Genomic DNA, 15,328 nt, shown 5'->3' on the forward strand with positions numbered 1-15,328 from the left:
CCATTTTTAAATTGGTAAAAGATAGATACTGGATTTGATCTTTCAATATGCTAACATGAGTTGGGCCCCTCTTTTCTGTTTTTTGCAACTTTGTCCTGGGATACCTAAGGAAAACCTAGAGATTGAAAAGTCCAGAAATTTCCTTTTTAAAAAAGTAAGAAAAGACAAGACTATGTGAAGAGAGAGAGAGAGATTAAAATCGTGGACAGGAAACATGTCACTTAAGAAAATTCTGAAAGAGATGGGAATACCAGACCACCTGACCTGCCTCTTGAGAAATCTGTATGCAGGTCAGGAAGCAACAGTTAGAACTGGACATGGAACAACAGACTGGTTCCAAATAGGAAAAGGAGTATGTCAAGGTTGTATATTGTCACCCTACTTATTTAACTTATATGCAGAGTACATCATGAGAAATCTGGGCTGGAAGAAGCATAAGCTGGAATCAAGATTGCTGGGAGAAATATCAATAACCTCAGATATGCAGATGACACCACCCTTATGGCAGAAAGTGAAGAGGAACTAAAAAGCCTCTTGATGAAAGTAAAAATGGAGAGTGAAAAAGTTGGCTTAAAGCTCAACATTGAGAAAACGAAGATCATGGCATCTGGTCCCATCACTTCATGGCAAATAGATGGGGAAACAGTGGAAACAGTGTCAGACTTTATTTTTCTGGGCTCCAAAATCATTGCAGATGGTGATTGCAGCCAAAAAATTAAAAGACGCTTACTCCTTGGAAGAAAAGTTATGACCAACCTAGATAGCATATTGAAAAGCAGAGACATTACTTTGCCAACAAAGGTCCGTCTAGTCAAGGCTATGGTTTTTCCTGTGGTCATGTATGGATGTGAGAGTTGGACTGTGAAGAAGGCTGAGTGCCAAAGAATTGATGTGTTTGAACTGTGGTGTTGGAGAAGACTCTTGAGAGTCCCTTGGACTGCAAGGAGATCCAACCAGTCCATTCTAAAGGAGATCAACCCTGGGATTTCTTTGGAAGGAATGATGCTAAAGCTGAAACTCCAGTACTGTGGCTACCTCATGCGAAGAGTTGGCTCATTGGAAAAGACTGATGCTGGGAGGGATTGGGGGCAGGAGGAGAAGGGGACGACAGAGGATGAGAATGGCTGGATGGCATCACGGACTCGATGGACGTGAGTCTGAGTGAACTCTGGGAGTTGGTGATAGACAGGGAGGCCTGGTGTGCTGCGATTCATGGGGTCTCAAAGAGTCGGACACGACTGAGCGACTGAACTGAACTGAACTGAATAAAACATATTTAGTGTGTCCAGATAGAAAAGGCACTGGATGGAAGACTGCTCAGGATGAGGCTGGTATTCTTATTACAAGAATGAGAGAGCTCAGAAGTTTATAGATATCTTAAGGAATTTATTTTATTCAAGATAGTTTTGTTCTCAGTACCATCCTTAAGCTATTTTAATGGCTTCATAGCTTGGAGTTTCTTTTTTTCCCCTCTTCAGTAAAAAACTTGAATACTTGTGGTGTAAGTCTAGGGAAGAAAGTCAGCATTATTCCTTTCTGAGGAAATCCACCATGACTCATGACACTCCCTCCACCTGGTAGCCATGTAGCTAAATTGTAGGGACCAGTCAAAGATCAAACTTGCCAAAGACAAGATGTCAGTGAAACAACAAAAGGACTAGAGAAAGATTAGGTATGTTGGAGAAACACACTGACCTCAGGAGTCAATATCATTTTAATAAAAATGTGTCCTACTCCTGTATATTCTCTGATTAATGAGTTGAAGTTGATTTTTCACATTCAGTTCAGTTCAGTTGCTCAGTCGTGTCCGACTCTTTGAGACCCCATGAATCGCAGCACACCAGGCCTCCCTGTCCATCACCAACTCCCGGAGTTCACTCAAACTCACGTTCATCGAGTCCGTGATGCCATCCAGCCATCTCATCCTCTGTCGTCCCCTTCTCCTCCTGCCCCCAATCCCTCCCAGCATCAGAGTCTTTTCCAATGAGTCAACTCTTCGGTTGAGGTGGCCAAAGTACTGGAGTTTCAGCTTTAGCATCATTCCTTCCCAAGAAATCCCAGGGCTGATCTCCTCACGTTATCAGGTCATATATTCTACTTTATTATAAAGAAAATCTTGTGTAAGGTAGTTTAAAACCTACCACTAAGGAAAATCAACTAAGAAATCAATGATGTACAACATAGATGCCACTCAGCCCAGTGGTCAGCAGCCTGGTAAGGAAAAGAAAGGGCTGGTCTACTTCAAGAAGATAAAATGTCAAGTAAAATTGCTATGGAATTTGACTCACAGACAGGGAAGCACCAGAGACAAAGGGTTAGTGATAACATTTCTTCATTTTTCCTTCTGTAAAAACAAAACCAAAACAAAACCCAGAGGGAAAGAAGTTCTTGAATGGAGTTGGTGTATACTGGGGATAATTCTCGATCTTGCCCTTGTCCTAGCTCTATGATCATGGGAAAACTATTTCAAGTCCTTCACACTTAAAGTACATGTGATGAGTTGTGTGTGTGCAGGTGGGTTCTCCAGAAGCTGAGGTAAAGAAGAGAGTTGTAATAAAAATGCCTCTCTAAGTTGAAAAAAACTGCAGTCACATCTTTGACACCAAGACACTCAAAGTCCAGAGAGTTTAGCAACACTTTGAAGATAATTGTACTACCAAGTTAAGATACTATTTAGTATCTGGAAGGCTTGAGTAGAGAACCACAGGAAATCACGCACAGTCGCCCCCTGGTGTCAGCAAGCTTAAATTGCAGGCTCATAATTCTGAAGAAGCACCTCTGAGGGATAAACATTAACATCAGCGTGACTAACCTATGAGTAAGGGCCCATATTCCGTTCCTTAGGCTGTAAGTTTCCTACTATCTGAATTTCCTGTAGGTTTCCTTCTGTCTATGTGTCCATCTGACTTATTCTTGAAGAGCATGCCTAGACTGCTTTGAAAAGAATCCAAATCAGAGAGTCACTTCTATTATTAATTTATTCATTATCAGGGAGCCAATGAAACTGTGTCAGAATGATCTTGCAGTTCAAGTTATCACAAGCCATTGCCAGAATGAGGTGAAATCATGGAGTGAGTGAGGCAGCTTAGGAGCAGCCACCACATGTTTCTTCCTGCTGTCCTCCATTTCCATTTCTCTCCCCTAAGATAATCCTCCTAACCCTCTGGTTATCCACAGTCTAAAATATTAATTAGCACTGTGCCTCTGCCATCAACCCACCTGCTCCCGAGAAAAAAACCTCCTGTTTCAGCCATTTCCAGACCCTCTGTTCTTGATCAAACACACCTGTGCAAGGACCATTATTTTTAGGGTTCTGCTCTCTGCTGGGCAATAATTCTTTGGGCCCTGCTTCCCAGGTGGGAGCCTGGTGGGCTACCATTCACGGGTTTGCAAAGAGTCAGACGCAACTGAACATGCATCCCCATGACACGTACACTCAGGTCTCTGTGTTCTCTCAGAGAACATATGCAATTATGGCCCCAAATACCTATATCCAAAAGAATAAACTGACCTGAGACTCTCTGCACTTTGGTAGAGGGGGAGTTAGCAGCCTTTCAATGAGCTACATAAAGTTTGCTCTAAGACTGAAACCAGTGAGTTCAGGAAGGGCCAGTGCATGGACCCCATTCTATTTACAAAGAGGTGCAGCCTGAGAAAAGGGCAACTGAAAAGGGCAGGAAGGAAGGGACAGGAAGGAAGAAACTAGGAGGTCTGTAGAAATGATGAAGCTTATGGATGAGAGGTTAAGGAAAGAGGTAATTTTACTCTGTTGCTTTCTTCTGTTGATTGGCTGTACCATTTGCACAATTCTGGTAGCCATTGTGCTGATACAACTCCTTGACTCCTAGAGATGCAAAAGGAACACCAATTCCATGGGATGAATCACCCCTCCCTCATTTTGAAGGCATCATTTTCCTTTGGCATTGACTACCAGTTTTTATCTCTTAAATAAATACCATACCAGCCTAACAACTGACATAGAAGACGACGTTGTTTTGTTCTTAAGGCCAATAATCCCTTTCGAAAACTGATTTAGTTTTGGTTCTATAGTGGGCAGATAAAGGAATATGTGTGTATGTGTGTATCTATGGCATTTGTGGTATACATACCTATTTGAGCAGGAAATAGCATGAAAGAAGGATTTCACATGGTTATAAACAATTGGAAATGGCATTTAATTAAACATTTAACAAAGAGCTGAGGTTAGTTAATTTGACTCTCATATTATGACTACAAAAATATCTAAAAACAGTTATTTTGAAAACCCAGCAATTGCAGCATTTCCATGGAAACACAGCAGAGAGGATTCTGCCTGGACAATCTCTGTGGAGCAGATGACACTTGCCACAAATGCCTTTTTTTTTCCCTTGGACAAAGAAAATGAGGACTTGAGTAAATACTTCTCCCTACATTCTCCCTGAGGTTTCCAGACCAGCAAACAGCCAGCTGGCCTCTTGTCCCCAGGCAAAAGGAAGATATTTGAAAGTTCAGCACAATTTCTATTAATAGCTGAGGTTCTGGATGCATAAGAAAGTTCCAAGCACATGTTTGTTACCTCTCTTTATTATGTAGCTCTCCTCTCAAAGCAGAGATGGAAAGTTTTGTTTTTATAAAATAACATTTATTGGGATTGTTCCTCACTTTCAATTGAAAATATTAAAGAAAACTTATAAAACAAATAAAATATTCAAAGGAAAATTAAATCATTCATAACATTCTTACTTCTTTGTATACTTCCTTCTAGTCTTTATTCTAAGTGTGTGATCAAAATTGTCATCATGATGGATATAGAGCTTTTTATATATTATACCACAAGCTCTTTCTCATGCCATTAATAATCTTTGACAGTGTGATTTATAACTGTATAATATTTTACTCTATAGACTCATTATGATTTACTATGATTCACTACGATTTAATGAATCACTTAACATGGAATATTTAGATGGTTTCTAATTATTCATGGTTATTAATAACAGTGCAATTAAATAATTAGAAGCCTTTAACCCTCCAGATGCCTTTAGTCATGAATAATTCACAAAGCCGGCAAATAAAATCAAGCAGACTCTTAATCTGCAGAAGAAACGAGCCTGGGGGACATCTTCTTCATACCTTCCTTCTGTTTCCCCTCTGATCCTAATTAAAGTCATCTTTGGCACAGCTGAGTAGAAAATTATTCTTCCATTCACTCTATTTACTGTAAGAGAGAAAACATCCATAGCAACTCAAAATTCCCTCACGGACTTGTGGACTAGTAAACTTGGCTACTAACCTTGCCATGAGTAAAAATCAGAACTTTGCCTACAGAGTAAAGAGGATGGAGTCAAGAGTTAATTGACCAGGATCAGACAGGATCCACACTTAGCAAGGTCTGAGAGGTGGTGTGTCTTGAGAGGCATTAAACAGAATAGGGAAAGAGCAAACCACAGGTATTCCTTCATTAGCCCATTCAAGGATCCTCACTTCTGACTACCCAATAATCCATTTCTGCCTGCTATATAGGCGGTAGAGGAAAACTCCCACAGGCAACTCAGATTCCCCACCTGCCTTTCTTTGTCTACACTGTCCGTAGAGTTCAAATCAAATAACTGGAATAGATGAATGATGCAATTGAATGGGCTTTCCCCACCTTTTTATTTTTTCTATTTTCTTTTTTTAGGAAAAGTGACTAGCTTCTCATTGTCAAGAAAGCCTGTTTAATATTTATTCAGCGTCACTAAGTATCAGACCAAGCAGTAGAAATATTAGAATCTATGTTTACACATTTAAACCCACATGTGTATTCTACATATGAGCACCCCCAATTTAACGAGGAAGAGTCAGTAATCTCAGTGAGATCCCAGCATCGTCGATGAGGTACACACACAGTGCTCCTATCCTGTCTGGGTGGGAAGCTGGAAGCCCCAGGGAAGAATTTCAAGGAAAAAATGATGCCTCTGAGTTGAGTCCTCAAGTTCTTTACAAGCTACTTTAGAGATGATCTAAGGATAAATTTGGGAGGGAGTTTTCTACTAGGAAAAAGAGGGTATTAGAATTGTACGACTCAAATTTGTAATAGTCACCATCATAATTATCACCAAATAATAGAGACTAAGTAATTACCCCAAAGACACACAGCCATGTCCAGTGAAGATCTAGATCTGGAAATCTGGCATCTAAGACCTTGCTGCACCTAACATGTGTGTGTATAACACATATGCATAAGTGTGTACTTACATACACACGGCGTATCCTCTACTCTGTATAAAAGGGGCCTCTGACAGACTAGTTTGGGGATAGGAGGTAACTGAGAGGAAACGGGCACATAAAAAGTCCTACAGGATGGCCCCCATGAGAAGCCCCACTATGATAGCCACTCGAAATGATACTTTTCTTTCCCTCCTGGAAAAAGTTAGAATGTATATGATCTGAGAGTTGTAGATCTCTTGAACAGAAAAGGCCTCACAATCACACACCCCTTTGCATCCACGTAGGGCTGCTCCTAATTTTTCTCATATTTTGGGGTCCCAAAGAAAGAGACTATGCTACTTGCCGACAGCCTCAAATAAATTCCTGGGTTTAGAAAACTTTTCCAAGTCTGTTTCCTGGTCTTTATATGAAAGGCCAATGAGAAACAGCAGGGGCTTTGGAGTCAGAAAGATCTGGGTTCAATCCTTACATTTACCACATCTTCACTACAAGACCTTGGGCGAATTATTAATTTCTCTGATATATAAAATTAGAATTAAAAATGACAATTCTCATTGCTATTGACTAGACAGAGAAATAGGCACATTCACCTGTCCCAGCATCACCCCACTTCCTTTGGTGCTATTTCATATGAATGTGGTTGTATAAACTGAGCGATGCTGGGAAAACAAGTCTCAGATTCAAGCAGGACCAAACTTAGCAAGGTTTGAGAGCTATCTTGGAAAACAATGGTTGATAACTGCATCCCTGACTATTCTTTTACTTTTTTTCATCTAAGAGCTACCCTGCCTCTGTCTTGGAGTTTGGAAAGGTAAAAAGATGAGTAAGGAGAAAGAAGAAGAACAGAGGAGCAGAGGAGACACGAGAGGGAGAGAGGAGGACAGAATGCATGGTAGCAGGCAAGAACACGAGCACAGAATTTAGGAAGACAGGTCAAGACCCTGCTGCTCTGTAACCTCAGACAGGTTCTTTTCTGGGCCTTAGCGTCCTCATTTGAAAATATGTTTAATAAAGTCTGTATCATAAGATTCTCATGAGGATCACATGAGATGCTGTGTCTATCAAGTAGTCAATATTCAATTAGAAAAAGGTACTACCTAATATACACTGAGTGCTTGCAACAGACCAAATCTTAGGCTAGATAAATCACATATATCACACCAGGCTTAATTACTATTATTAATTATGATTATCAACATCAAATAAAGAAGAAGAGGAGAAAAAAAATCTTGAATTCACGTTAGAATCATAAAGGGCCTTAGGGACATTGAGTCTAAATGTGCAATTTTATAAATGAGGCATCCTAAGGCCAGAGACACTGTGATTAGCACAAACACACAGGGTTTTATAGCAGCAGGCTCTGGACTAGAATCCCACCCTCCTAGCTCCATGTCCAGAAGGCTGGAGAGGTTTCCTGGCAGCTTCAGTTACCTTTTCAGGAGCAGCACTTCCCTGGAAACTAACCTGGTCCACACCTCCTTTGGCAGCCTACAGCCCCACAGTCCTCACAAGGAACGTGGCTCTTGTTCATTCATGCTCCTTTCTCTCACCCACAGGCTCATAATTAAAAGAGAATACACATGCCTTTGGTTTCCGAGACCTTATTAAGAGTCGAGTAAGCCACAGCAAGCAGACAACCAGGCAGGAAAACTTGGATTAAAGCTAATCCCCCTGACACCCGCCTTGCTTTACAGACGCTCATCAGAGGGTGGTTGTAGGTCCCATGGAGAAGAAGCAGAGCCAGCTTCACAGGGCTCCCCAGCCCTTCATCTGCCTGGGGAATCTCAGTTTAGAAAACATCTTTTCATGTTTAACTCTGATAGACACTGCAATGATCTGCGTTCATTCCCACAGAGTCAGAAAAGCCTGTGAAGGAGGAACAACCAGGCTTCTTAAGGCATTTCAAATATCAAAAATCAACTTAATTAAGTAAGGTTAATTTTTCTTCCTGAGCAGCAATCCAACTTTAATTAATACTTCATTAAAATTAGTTCCTGGGGGAATATAAGCATGTATACACCTAATGAGTTCATCTGTCAAGGGTGTTATTACAGAAGATGTTAAATGTGCCTCCTTGCTGGCCACTTAGACTGCCCCCGTTAATCAGAGCCACAAAAGCAGCCATAGGTCTGCAACTGTTCTGCTCTCTGTGGGCTTTGATCCTGCCAACAGTGTACCATGATCCATCCTCCTCTCTCCTGTCTCCACTCTGTGAATGATTCAGGGGCCACATTTAAGCCCAGCCTCCTGCATGGACGGCACCCCGGTTTCCCTCCCTTCACTGGCTTTTGCTCCACAATGAGAAAGGTTAGGACACTCTCACTTTACTAGCACACTGTGGCAGACACTTCATTAGATGATTTAATCCTCTGTTTAAAAAAAAATAAAATAAAAACATTGAACAGATTTGCAAACCCTGTATATTCCCAGCTGGTAGCAAAGATGATTTAAGTTCTGCAGGACTCTGATTTCTGATGGGAAACATCAACCAAGAGAAACTGGGTGTTGCGTGGGAAAGGAATCTCTGATCCTCTATTATTGCCTCTTAAGGTGACTATTTCTATAGTAGGAATTCTCAAATTTCTTCAGTTGCAGACTGAATGCTCTAACAGACCCCCCAAACCATCTGCCTCCCCAGCCCTCTCCTCATTAGAAATAACGAGGAAATTTTGCCCCATATTGGTTGAGACCTCAGTTTAAGTTATCAGGAGCAAGTTGTTAATATCACCAACCTCAGGAGGCTAATAACTTTCAGACCACCCAGGACACCAGGCAGACCTCGGGGAGCTAGGAAATCAACCTGACTGTTGCCAGAAAAAAGCAACCCAGCCCAATGCCCCTCCTTGCTAACTTCCCATACCTCTTTGGTGTGAGTATGGAAGGAGACAGACATGTCCAGCAGAAGCTTCCGCTGCTCCACCCTGCGCACGAAGTCTTGGATGCGCACCTCCAGGTGTCTAGCTGCCTTGTAGATCTCCTCCGGGTCACATTCCCCTGTCTGAGCCAGCTGCTCTGCTGCTTCTAGGAGCTTGTCCGCATTGGTGTATGTATTCTGCCAGCAACGACAGTGAGGAAAAGTCAACTTGCAGTCACGAATGGAGCTTCACGTCTTCCCCTAGCCCACCAGGGCTGCCCAGAGCTGGAGCGCAGTGCGCGGGCACTGAGCCCAGAGCTCCCTAATCTGGAAGAGCTGAGCGCCCAGCTCACCCACCACCTCCCAGCAAGCCAGCAGCCTGCCTGGCAGCTCAGCACAAGCGGGTACTAGCTCGGTGCCTCCTCTCTCCCTGGGATTTCTCCCAGGTGGGGTGTCCTGGAAAGAAGTGAGCAGACATGCTAGAATCTCCGTTCCTCAGTCTCGCCCGGACCCTCTACCCTTAGGGAGATCCATCACTGCCCTCACCTCTCAGGCTGTAACTGCCAGAGTGGGAAATACCTCATCCACAAAGATCAGCTGGGTTTCTATATGAGAACACCAGAGAAATAATAACTGGGAAACTTGCATGACTTTTCCCCCAAGTCCCTTGTAACTACTGGTGTTTATCTTTTGGAACAGAGCTATCTCTTTGGAGGGGAAAGGGTCAGAACTCAGGGAACTGACAGAAGGAAGCAGCCACAGCCAGAGTGAGGAGATGCAGGCAATTCCCTGTGTGCCCAGCAAAGGCTTAGATCTTGCGGGAAGGTTGGGGAGGTGTCTGGTGATTTTGTTTATCTTATGCTACCGCATGCACGCACACATGCACACACTCATTCTCTCACACACACTCTCCTCCAAACCCCTGTCTATGTTCTCCAGAGCATTTTGAAAAGCAACCAGCTTGTAATTATTGCTCATCAGGATGGAGTCACTGCCTCTGCAATAAATGTATGTCAGTTAGTACATATATGCGATGGATACAACTTTTCCTGGGTAGGCTTCCTGTAAAAGAGAGTTCCAGACAGACCCTGAATTAGAGCTGGTGTCTCAGATGTACATTATATTTCTCAACACCCTTATAATGACACAAAGCCCAACAAAGTGATGAACAAGTGAACTGGTGATGATATGAAATTGGCAGCAGAAACAGTCAGGATCAAGTGCAAAGTGAGTGGAGAAGTGGAACGGATTTTGCAGCCATGATTGTGTGTGGTGCTTTGCTTTGCCTATATCTGAGTGGTCTCTGGTCCCCGGAGAGTTCTTTAGACTCACCTGAAGACCTGGGTATTAAAGGCTGAATTGTGTATCCTCTAAATTTGCATGTTAAAGCCCTCAGCCCCAGTACCTCAGAATGAGGCCCTTATTTGGAGACAGAGTAACGGCAGAGGTAATTAATTAAAATCAAGTCATAGTGAAGTGGAAGGATTCCTAATTCTATACGACTGCTGTCTTTACAAACAGAACACCATGTAAAGAGACAGATACACACTCAGGAGAACACTGTGTGGAGCTGAGTGTGGGAATCAAGGAATGTGTCTACAAGCCAAGGAATGCCAGAGAGTGCAAACCAGCAAACCACTGGAAAGTAAGAGAGAGGCATTAAACAGATTCTTCACCGTATGCCTCAGAAAAAACAATCCTGCTGACACTTTGCTCTTGGATTTCTAGCCTCCAGAGCTGTGAGACAATACATTTCTGTTGTTTAAGTCACCCAGTGTGTGGCATTCTGTCACGGCAGCTCTAGCACACTATTACAGTGAAGTGGAACTTCCCAGATGCCGTTGAGCCAGCTTCTTGATGGAAGAATGAGCAGGCTTTTGGCAAACACTTGTCATGGCCTCAAGGGATGCCCAGAGAGGCTTTGGTGGATCCTTAAGGAATGCTGTCTAACAAGCAACTGCCCAACTCACTCTCCCAAAGCAGGTGAGGTGGAGCTGAGGCTTGGGTGGGGATGAAAAGGAAGAAAAATCCTTTGGCCCTACTTGGGGGATTCATGAAAAACATGATGCTTGTGAGAGGAAAGAGGCTTTGCCGCTAGGTTAAGTAAGGGGATATTGATTCTGGAAAGCAAATGAAGGAAGCATGAAGAGTCATGATGGAAAAGTGGGAGAGATGGAAAATGACAGGCAGGAGGAGACCTCTGGGGCTGTGGACCAGGTTAAGGAAGCCTGAATTGTGGAGGTGGCCCACAATTTCTAGTAAATATACCATGAGCTGATGGGAGAGAGTTTTTTCAAGAATTCTTCAAATTTTCCATTTTAAACTTTAGGGAATCTCAAGAAAGCCCAAAGAAACCCCAAAGTTGTGTCTTTGTAGTTTCTAGCTAATAAATAAAAATTTATGGCAGAGCCAAAGCAAGCTTGCTTTCCAGTTAAGTTTGGGACCAATAAGAGGGTAAATAAGAAGTACTCATGCCTGGAAAATCCCATGGATGGAGGAGCCTCATAGGCTGCAGTCCACGGGGTCGCTAAGAGTCGGACATGACTGAGCGACTTCACTTTCACTTTTCACTTTCATGCATTGGAGAAGGAAACGGCAAGCCACTCCAGTGTTCTTGTCTGGAGAATCCCAGGGATGGGGGAGCCTGGTGGGCTGCCATCTATGGGGTCGCACAGGGTCGGACACGACTGAAGTGACTTAGCAGCAGCAGCAAGAAGCAAAAGTGAAGTGCCTATTGCATGTAAGGTGAACAACTTGTCCTGGTTTGACCAGGATTTTTCTGGTTTTAGCATTAAAAGTCCTGTGTCCTGAAAAACCTGTCAGTCCTGAGCAAATCAGGATGGCTGGTCACCCTAACACAATTTAAGACTATACGTGATTCAGGAGTACAGATAGATATATGTTGCTTCAAAGGAGAATAAAATCATCCTTAAGGGAAAAAAATATGACAACACATTAAATGGGACAAGCAACACAAAAATAATTAACAGTTAATGTTTCTTGACATGATATAGGTGCTAAGAAGAAAACGAGTAAAAACCAAGAATAATAACAGCCAATAATGACTGAATAGTTTTCACATGCCAAGGACCAAGGTTCACATGCATATTCATTCATTTAATCTTCACAATGACCCTAGGGATTTGATTTAGGTCATACCTGAATGGTCTAGCGGTTTTCCCTACTTTCTTCAATTTAAGTCTGAAAGATGATGCTGTTAAAGTGCTGCACTCAATATGCCAGCAAGTTTGGAAAACTCAGCAGTGGCCACAGGACTGGAAAAGGGCAGTTTTCATTCCAATCCCAAAGAAAGGCAATGCCAAAGAATGCTCAAACTACCGCACAATTGCACTCATCTCGCATGCTAGTAAAGTAATGCTCAAAATTCTCCAAGCCAGGCTTCAGCAATACATGAACCGTGACTCCCTGATGTTCAAGCTGGTTTTAGAAAAGGCAGAGGAACCAGAGATCAAATTGCCAACATCCCCTCGATCATGGAAAAAGCAAGAGAGTTCCAGAAAAACATCTGCTTTATTGACTATGCCAAAGCCTTTGACTGTGTGGATCACAATAAACTGTGGAAAATTCTGAAAGAGATGGGAATACCAGACCACCTAACCTGCCTCTTGAAAAGTCTGTATGCAGGTCAGGAAGCAACAGTTAGAACTGGACATGGAACAACAGACTGGTTCCAAATAGGAAAAGGAGTACGTCAAGGCTGGATATTGTCACCCTGCTTATTTAACTTATATGCAAAGTACATCATGAGAAACGCTGGACTGGAAGAAGCACAAGCTGGAATCAAGATTGCTGGGAGAAATATCAATAACCTCAGATATGCAGATGACACCACCCTTATATGGCAGAAAGTGAAGAGGAGCTAAAAAGCCTCTTGATGAAAGTGAAAGAGGAGAGTGAAAAAGTTGGCTTAATGCTCAACATTCAGAAAATGAAGATCATGGCATCTGGCCCCATCACTTCATGGGAAATAGATGGGGAAACAGTAGAAACAGTGTCAGACTTTATTTTTTGGGGCTCCAAAATCACTGCAGATGGTGACTGCAGCCATGAAATTAAAAGACGCTTACTCCTTGGAAGAAAAGTTATGACCAACCTAGATAGTATATTCAAAAGCAGAAACATTACTTTGCCGACTAAGGTCCGTCTAGTCAAGGCTATGGTTTTTCCAGTGGTCATGTATGGATGTGAGCGTTGGACTGTGAAGAAGGCTGATCACCAAAGAATTGATGCGTTTGAACTGTGGTGTTGGAGAAGACTCTTGAGAGGCCCTCGGACTGCAAGGAGATCCAACCAGTCCATTCTGAAGGAGATCAACCCTGGGATTTCTTTGGAAAGAATGATGCTGAAGCTGAAGCTCCAGTACTTTGGCCACCTCATGCGAAGAGTTGACTCATTGGAAAAGACTGTGATGCTGGGAGGGATTGGGGGCAGGAGGAGAAGGGGACGACAGAGGATGAGAATGGCTGGATGGCATCACAGACTCGATGGACGTGAGTCTGAGTGAACTCCAGGAGATGGTGATGGACAGGGAGGCCTGGCCTGCTGCGATTCATGGGGTCTCAAAGAGTCGGACACGACTGAGCGACTGAACTGAACTGAACTGAATGACCCTAGGAAATTGATACAGTCATCAGCCCCACTTTACAGATGAAGAAACTGAGGTAAAAAGTATTTCTGGCTAAGGTCACGTGTTTCAAAGGTGGTAGAACCAGGATGAAATGTTGTTGTCCAGCTTCAGAACTCAAGCTCCAAATCATTACACTACCATATCAGCTGAAGAGGGGCCTTGCATGCCATGTAGAAGAGAAGTATGACTAGTATATAGTGTCTAGAAACATTACACTGCCTCTATGCAGGTGAAGGCAGAAGCCTGAGGATGGGCAGAGAAGTGGGGGAGTTTCTCATGGATGGTCTGTCTCTCTTTGCACTCTGTCAATCTCATAACACAGCTGCTCTCATGCTCAAGTAAAGATGTGCTTCCCTGGGTATCTCCCTCGTGGTCTGTGTATCCCTTAAAGATAGGTCCCATGTGTCACTCATTGTGGGTTCTTCATGCCAGACACCATGGCTGGTAGACAATAGGCACTTACTAGATGTCTACTGAATGAAAAAAACTCAGAGCTTGAATGAGCATGTCAAGTCTGGGTAAGTTAACCTCTCTAAAATTGGAGAGTAGAAGGAAATCATATTTATAAGGCTAGGAAGGGCTAGATAATAGATTTTACAGTTAGAGGGACAGGAGAGCCAGTGGAAGGGCAACAGGGTCAGCACTGAAAGCAGGGCTCCCTTCTTTACCTGTTTCCCAGCCCTCCTCCCCATCATGACTAGAAAGAGCCTCTAAAATTCAGACCCAGTCATAGCTCTCTTCCACGTAAAACTGTCCAGTGGCTTTCCACTGCCTGTGGGGTAAAACACGTCAGGGTGCCATGCGAGACCCTTCTTCATCTGACACTTGTTTTTCCCCTTCAGCCTCAACTCCCCTAAAACAGCCTGTGAAATAAATTGCTTATACTTCTGGAAACTCAAAGCACTGGCTCTTCCCCTGTACTTCTGCCTGGGTTGTCCTTCCCCTACTTTTTTCCCCATGACCAACTCTTACTCACCTGTAAGACCAGCCCAGGTGTCACTTCCTCCAGGAAGTCCACCCAGAGATCCACTTCCCTCCCAGGGTAGGCTTATATGAGCCCCTTTGAGCTCTCAGAGTGATCTGTGCCAAACCTCTTCTTGGTTCCTGCCATATTCTAATGCCAGTGTTTGCCTTTCTCATCCACTTAGGGGCAGGTAGTCTTTCACTTCTTTCCCTTGGTGCCCCAAGTAAGTGCTCTATAAAAATTTAATGAATTAATTAATAAACTAAAGAATACATCAATCCCCACCAATCCTAATGTTCAATCCTTGGCCCCCATCAACTACTTGGTACAAGACCTTATATGCTAGAATTTATGTTCAATGTTTAATCTCATTTGGTTTATCCTACTTCCTGGCAGAATCGTGAAATAAGAATGTGCTTATAGAATATCAATTAAAGTGTTAATGGAGCAATTCACTGATACCTGTTATTGTCCCAACTGGGCAATCCTTGTCCCACTGGGGCAAGGATCACAATTGGCTTCTGCTCACCTTCTGACCAAGCCAACAAGAGTGTCTACCCCAGGGCCAGAATCCAGCTCACTATGAGTACAGTTCCTAGGCACTCTTTGGCTCCTCAGTCTCCTATCCTCTGCCTTGGGTTTGATCCCTTAATGACATTTCCTAACTGGCATT

At 43.1% G+C, this 15,328-nt stretch overlaps 1 protein-coding gene across 2 annotated transcripts in view; it reads right to left on the reverse strand.

Annotated features, from left to right (window-relative positions):
• Positions 1-15,328, reverse strand: part of LOC120870552 (kalirin) — a 522,430-nt gene that overhangs the window by 134,592 nt on the left and 372,510 nt on the right. For both annotated transcript variants that reach the window (XM_040250305.1, XM_040250297.1), the window contains exon 11: positions 9,050-9,241. In XM_040250305.1, coding sequence (XP_040106239.1) covers positions 9,050-9,241 — 192 coding nt within the window. The remainder of the gene's footprint in view (positions 1-9,049; positions 9,242-15,328) is intronic.

This window comes from Oryx dammah, unplaced genomic scaffold, assembly GCF_014754425.2.
Source record: "Oryx dammah isolate SB20612 unplaced genomic scaffold, SCBI_Odam_1.1 HiC_scaffold_2, whole genome shotgun sequence".
NCBI lineage: Eukaryota > Metazoa > Chordata > Mammalia > Artiodactyla > Bovidae > Oryx > Oryx dammah.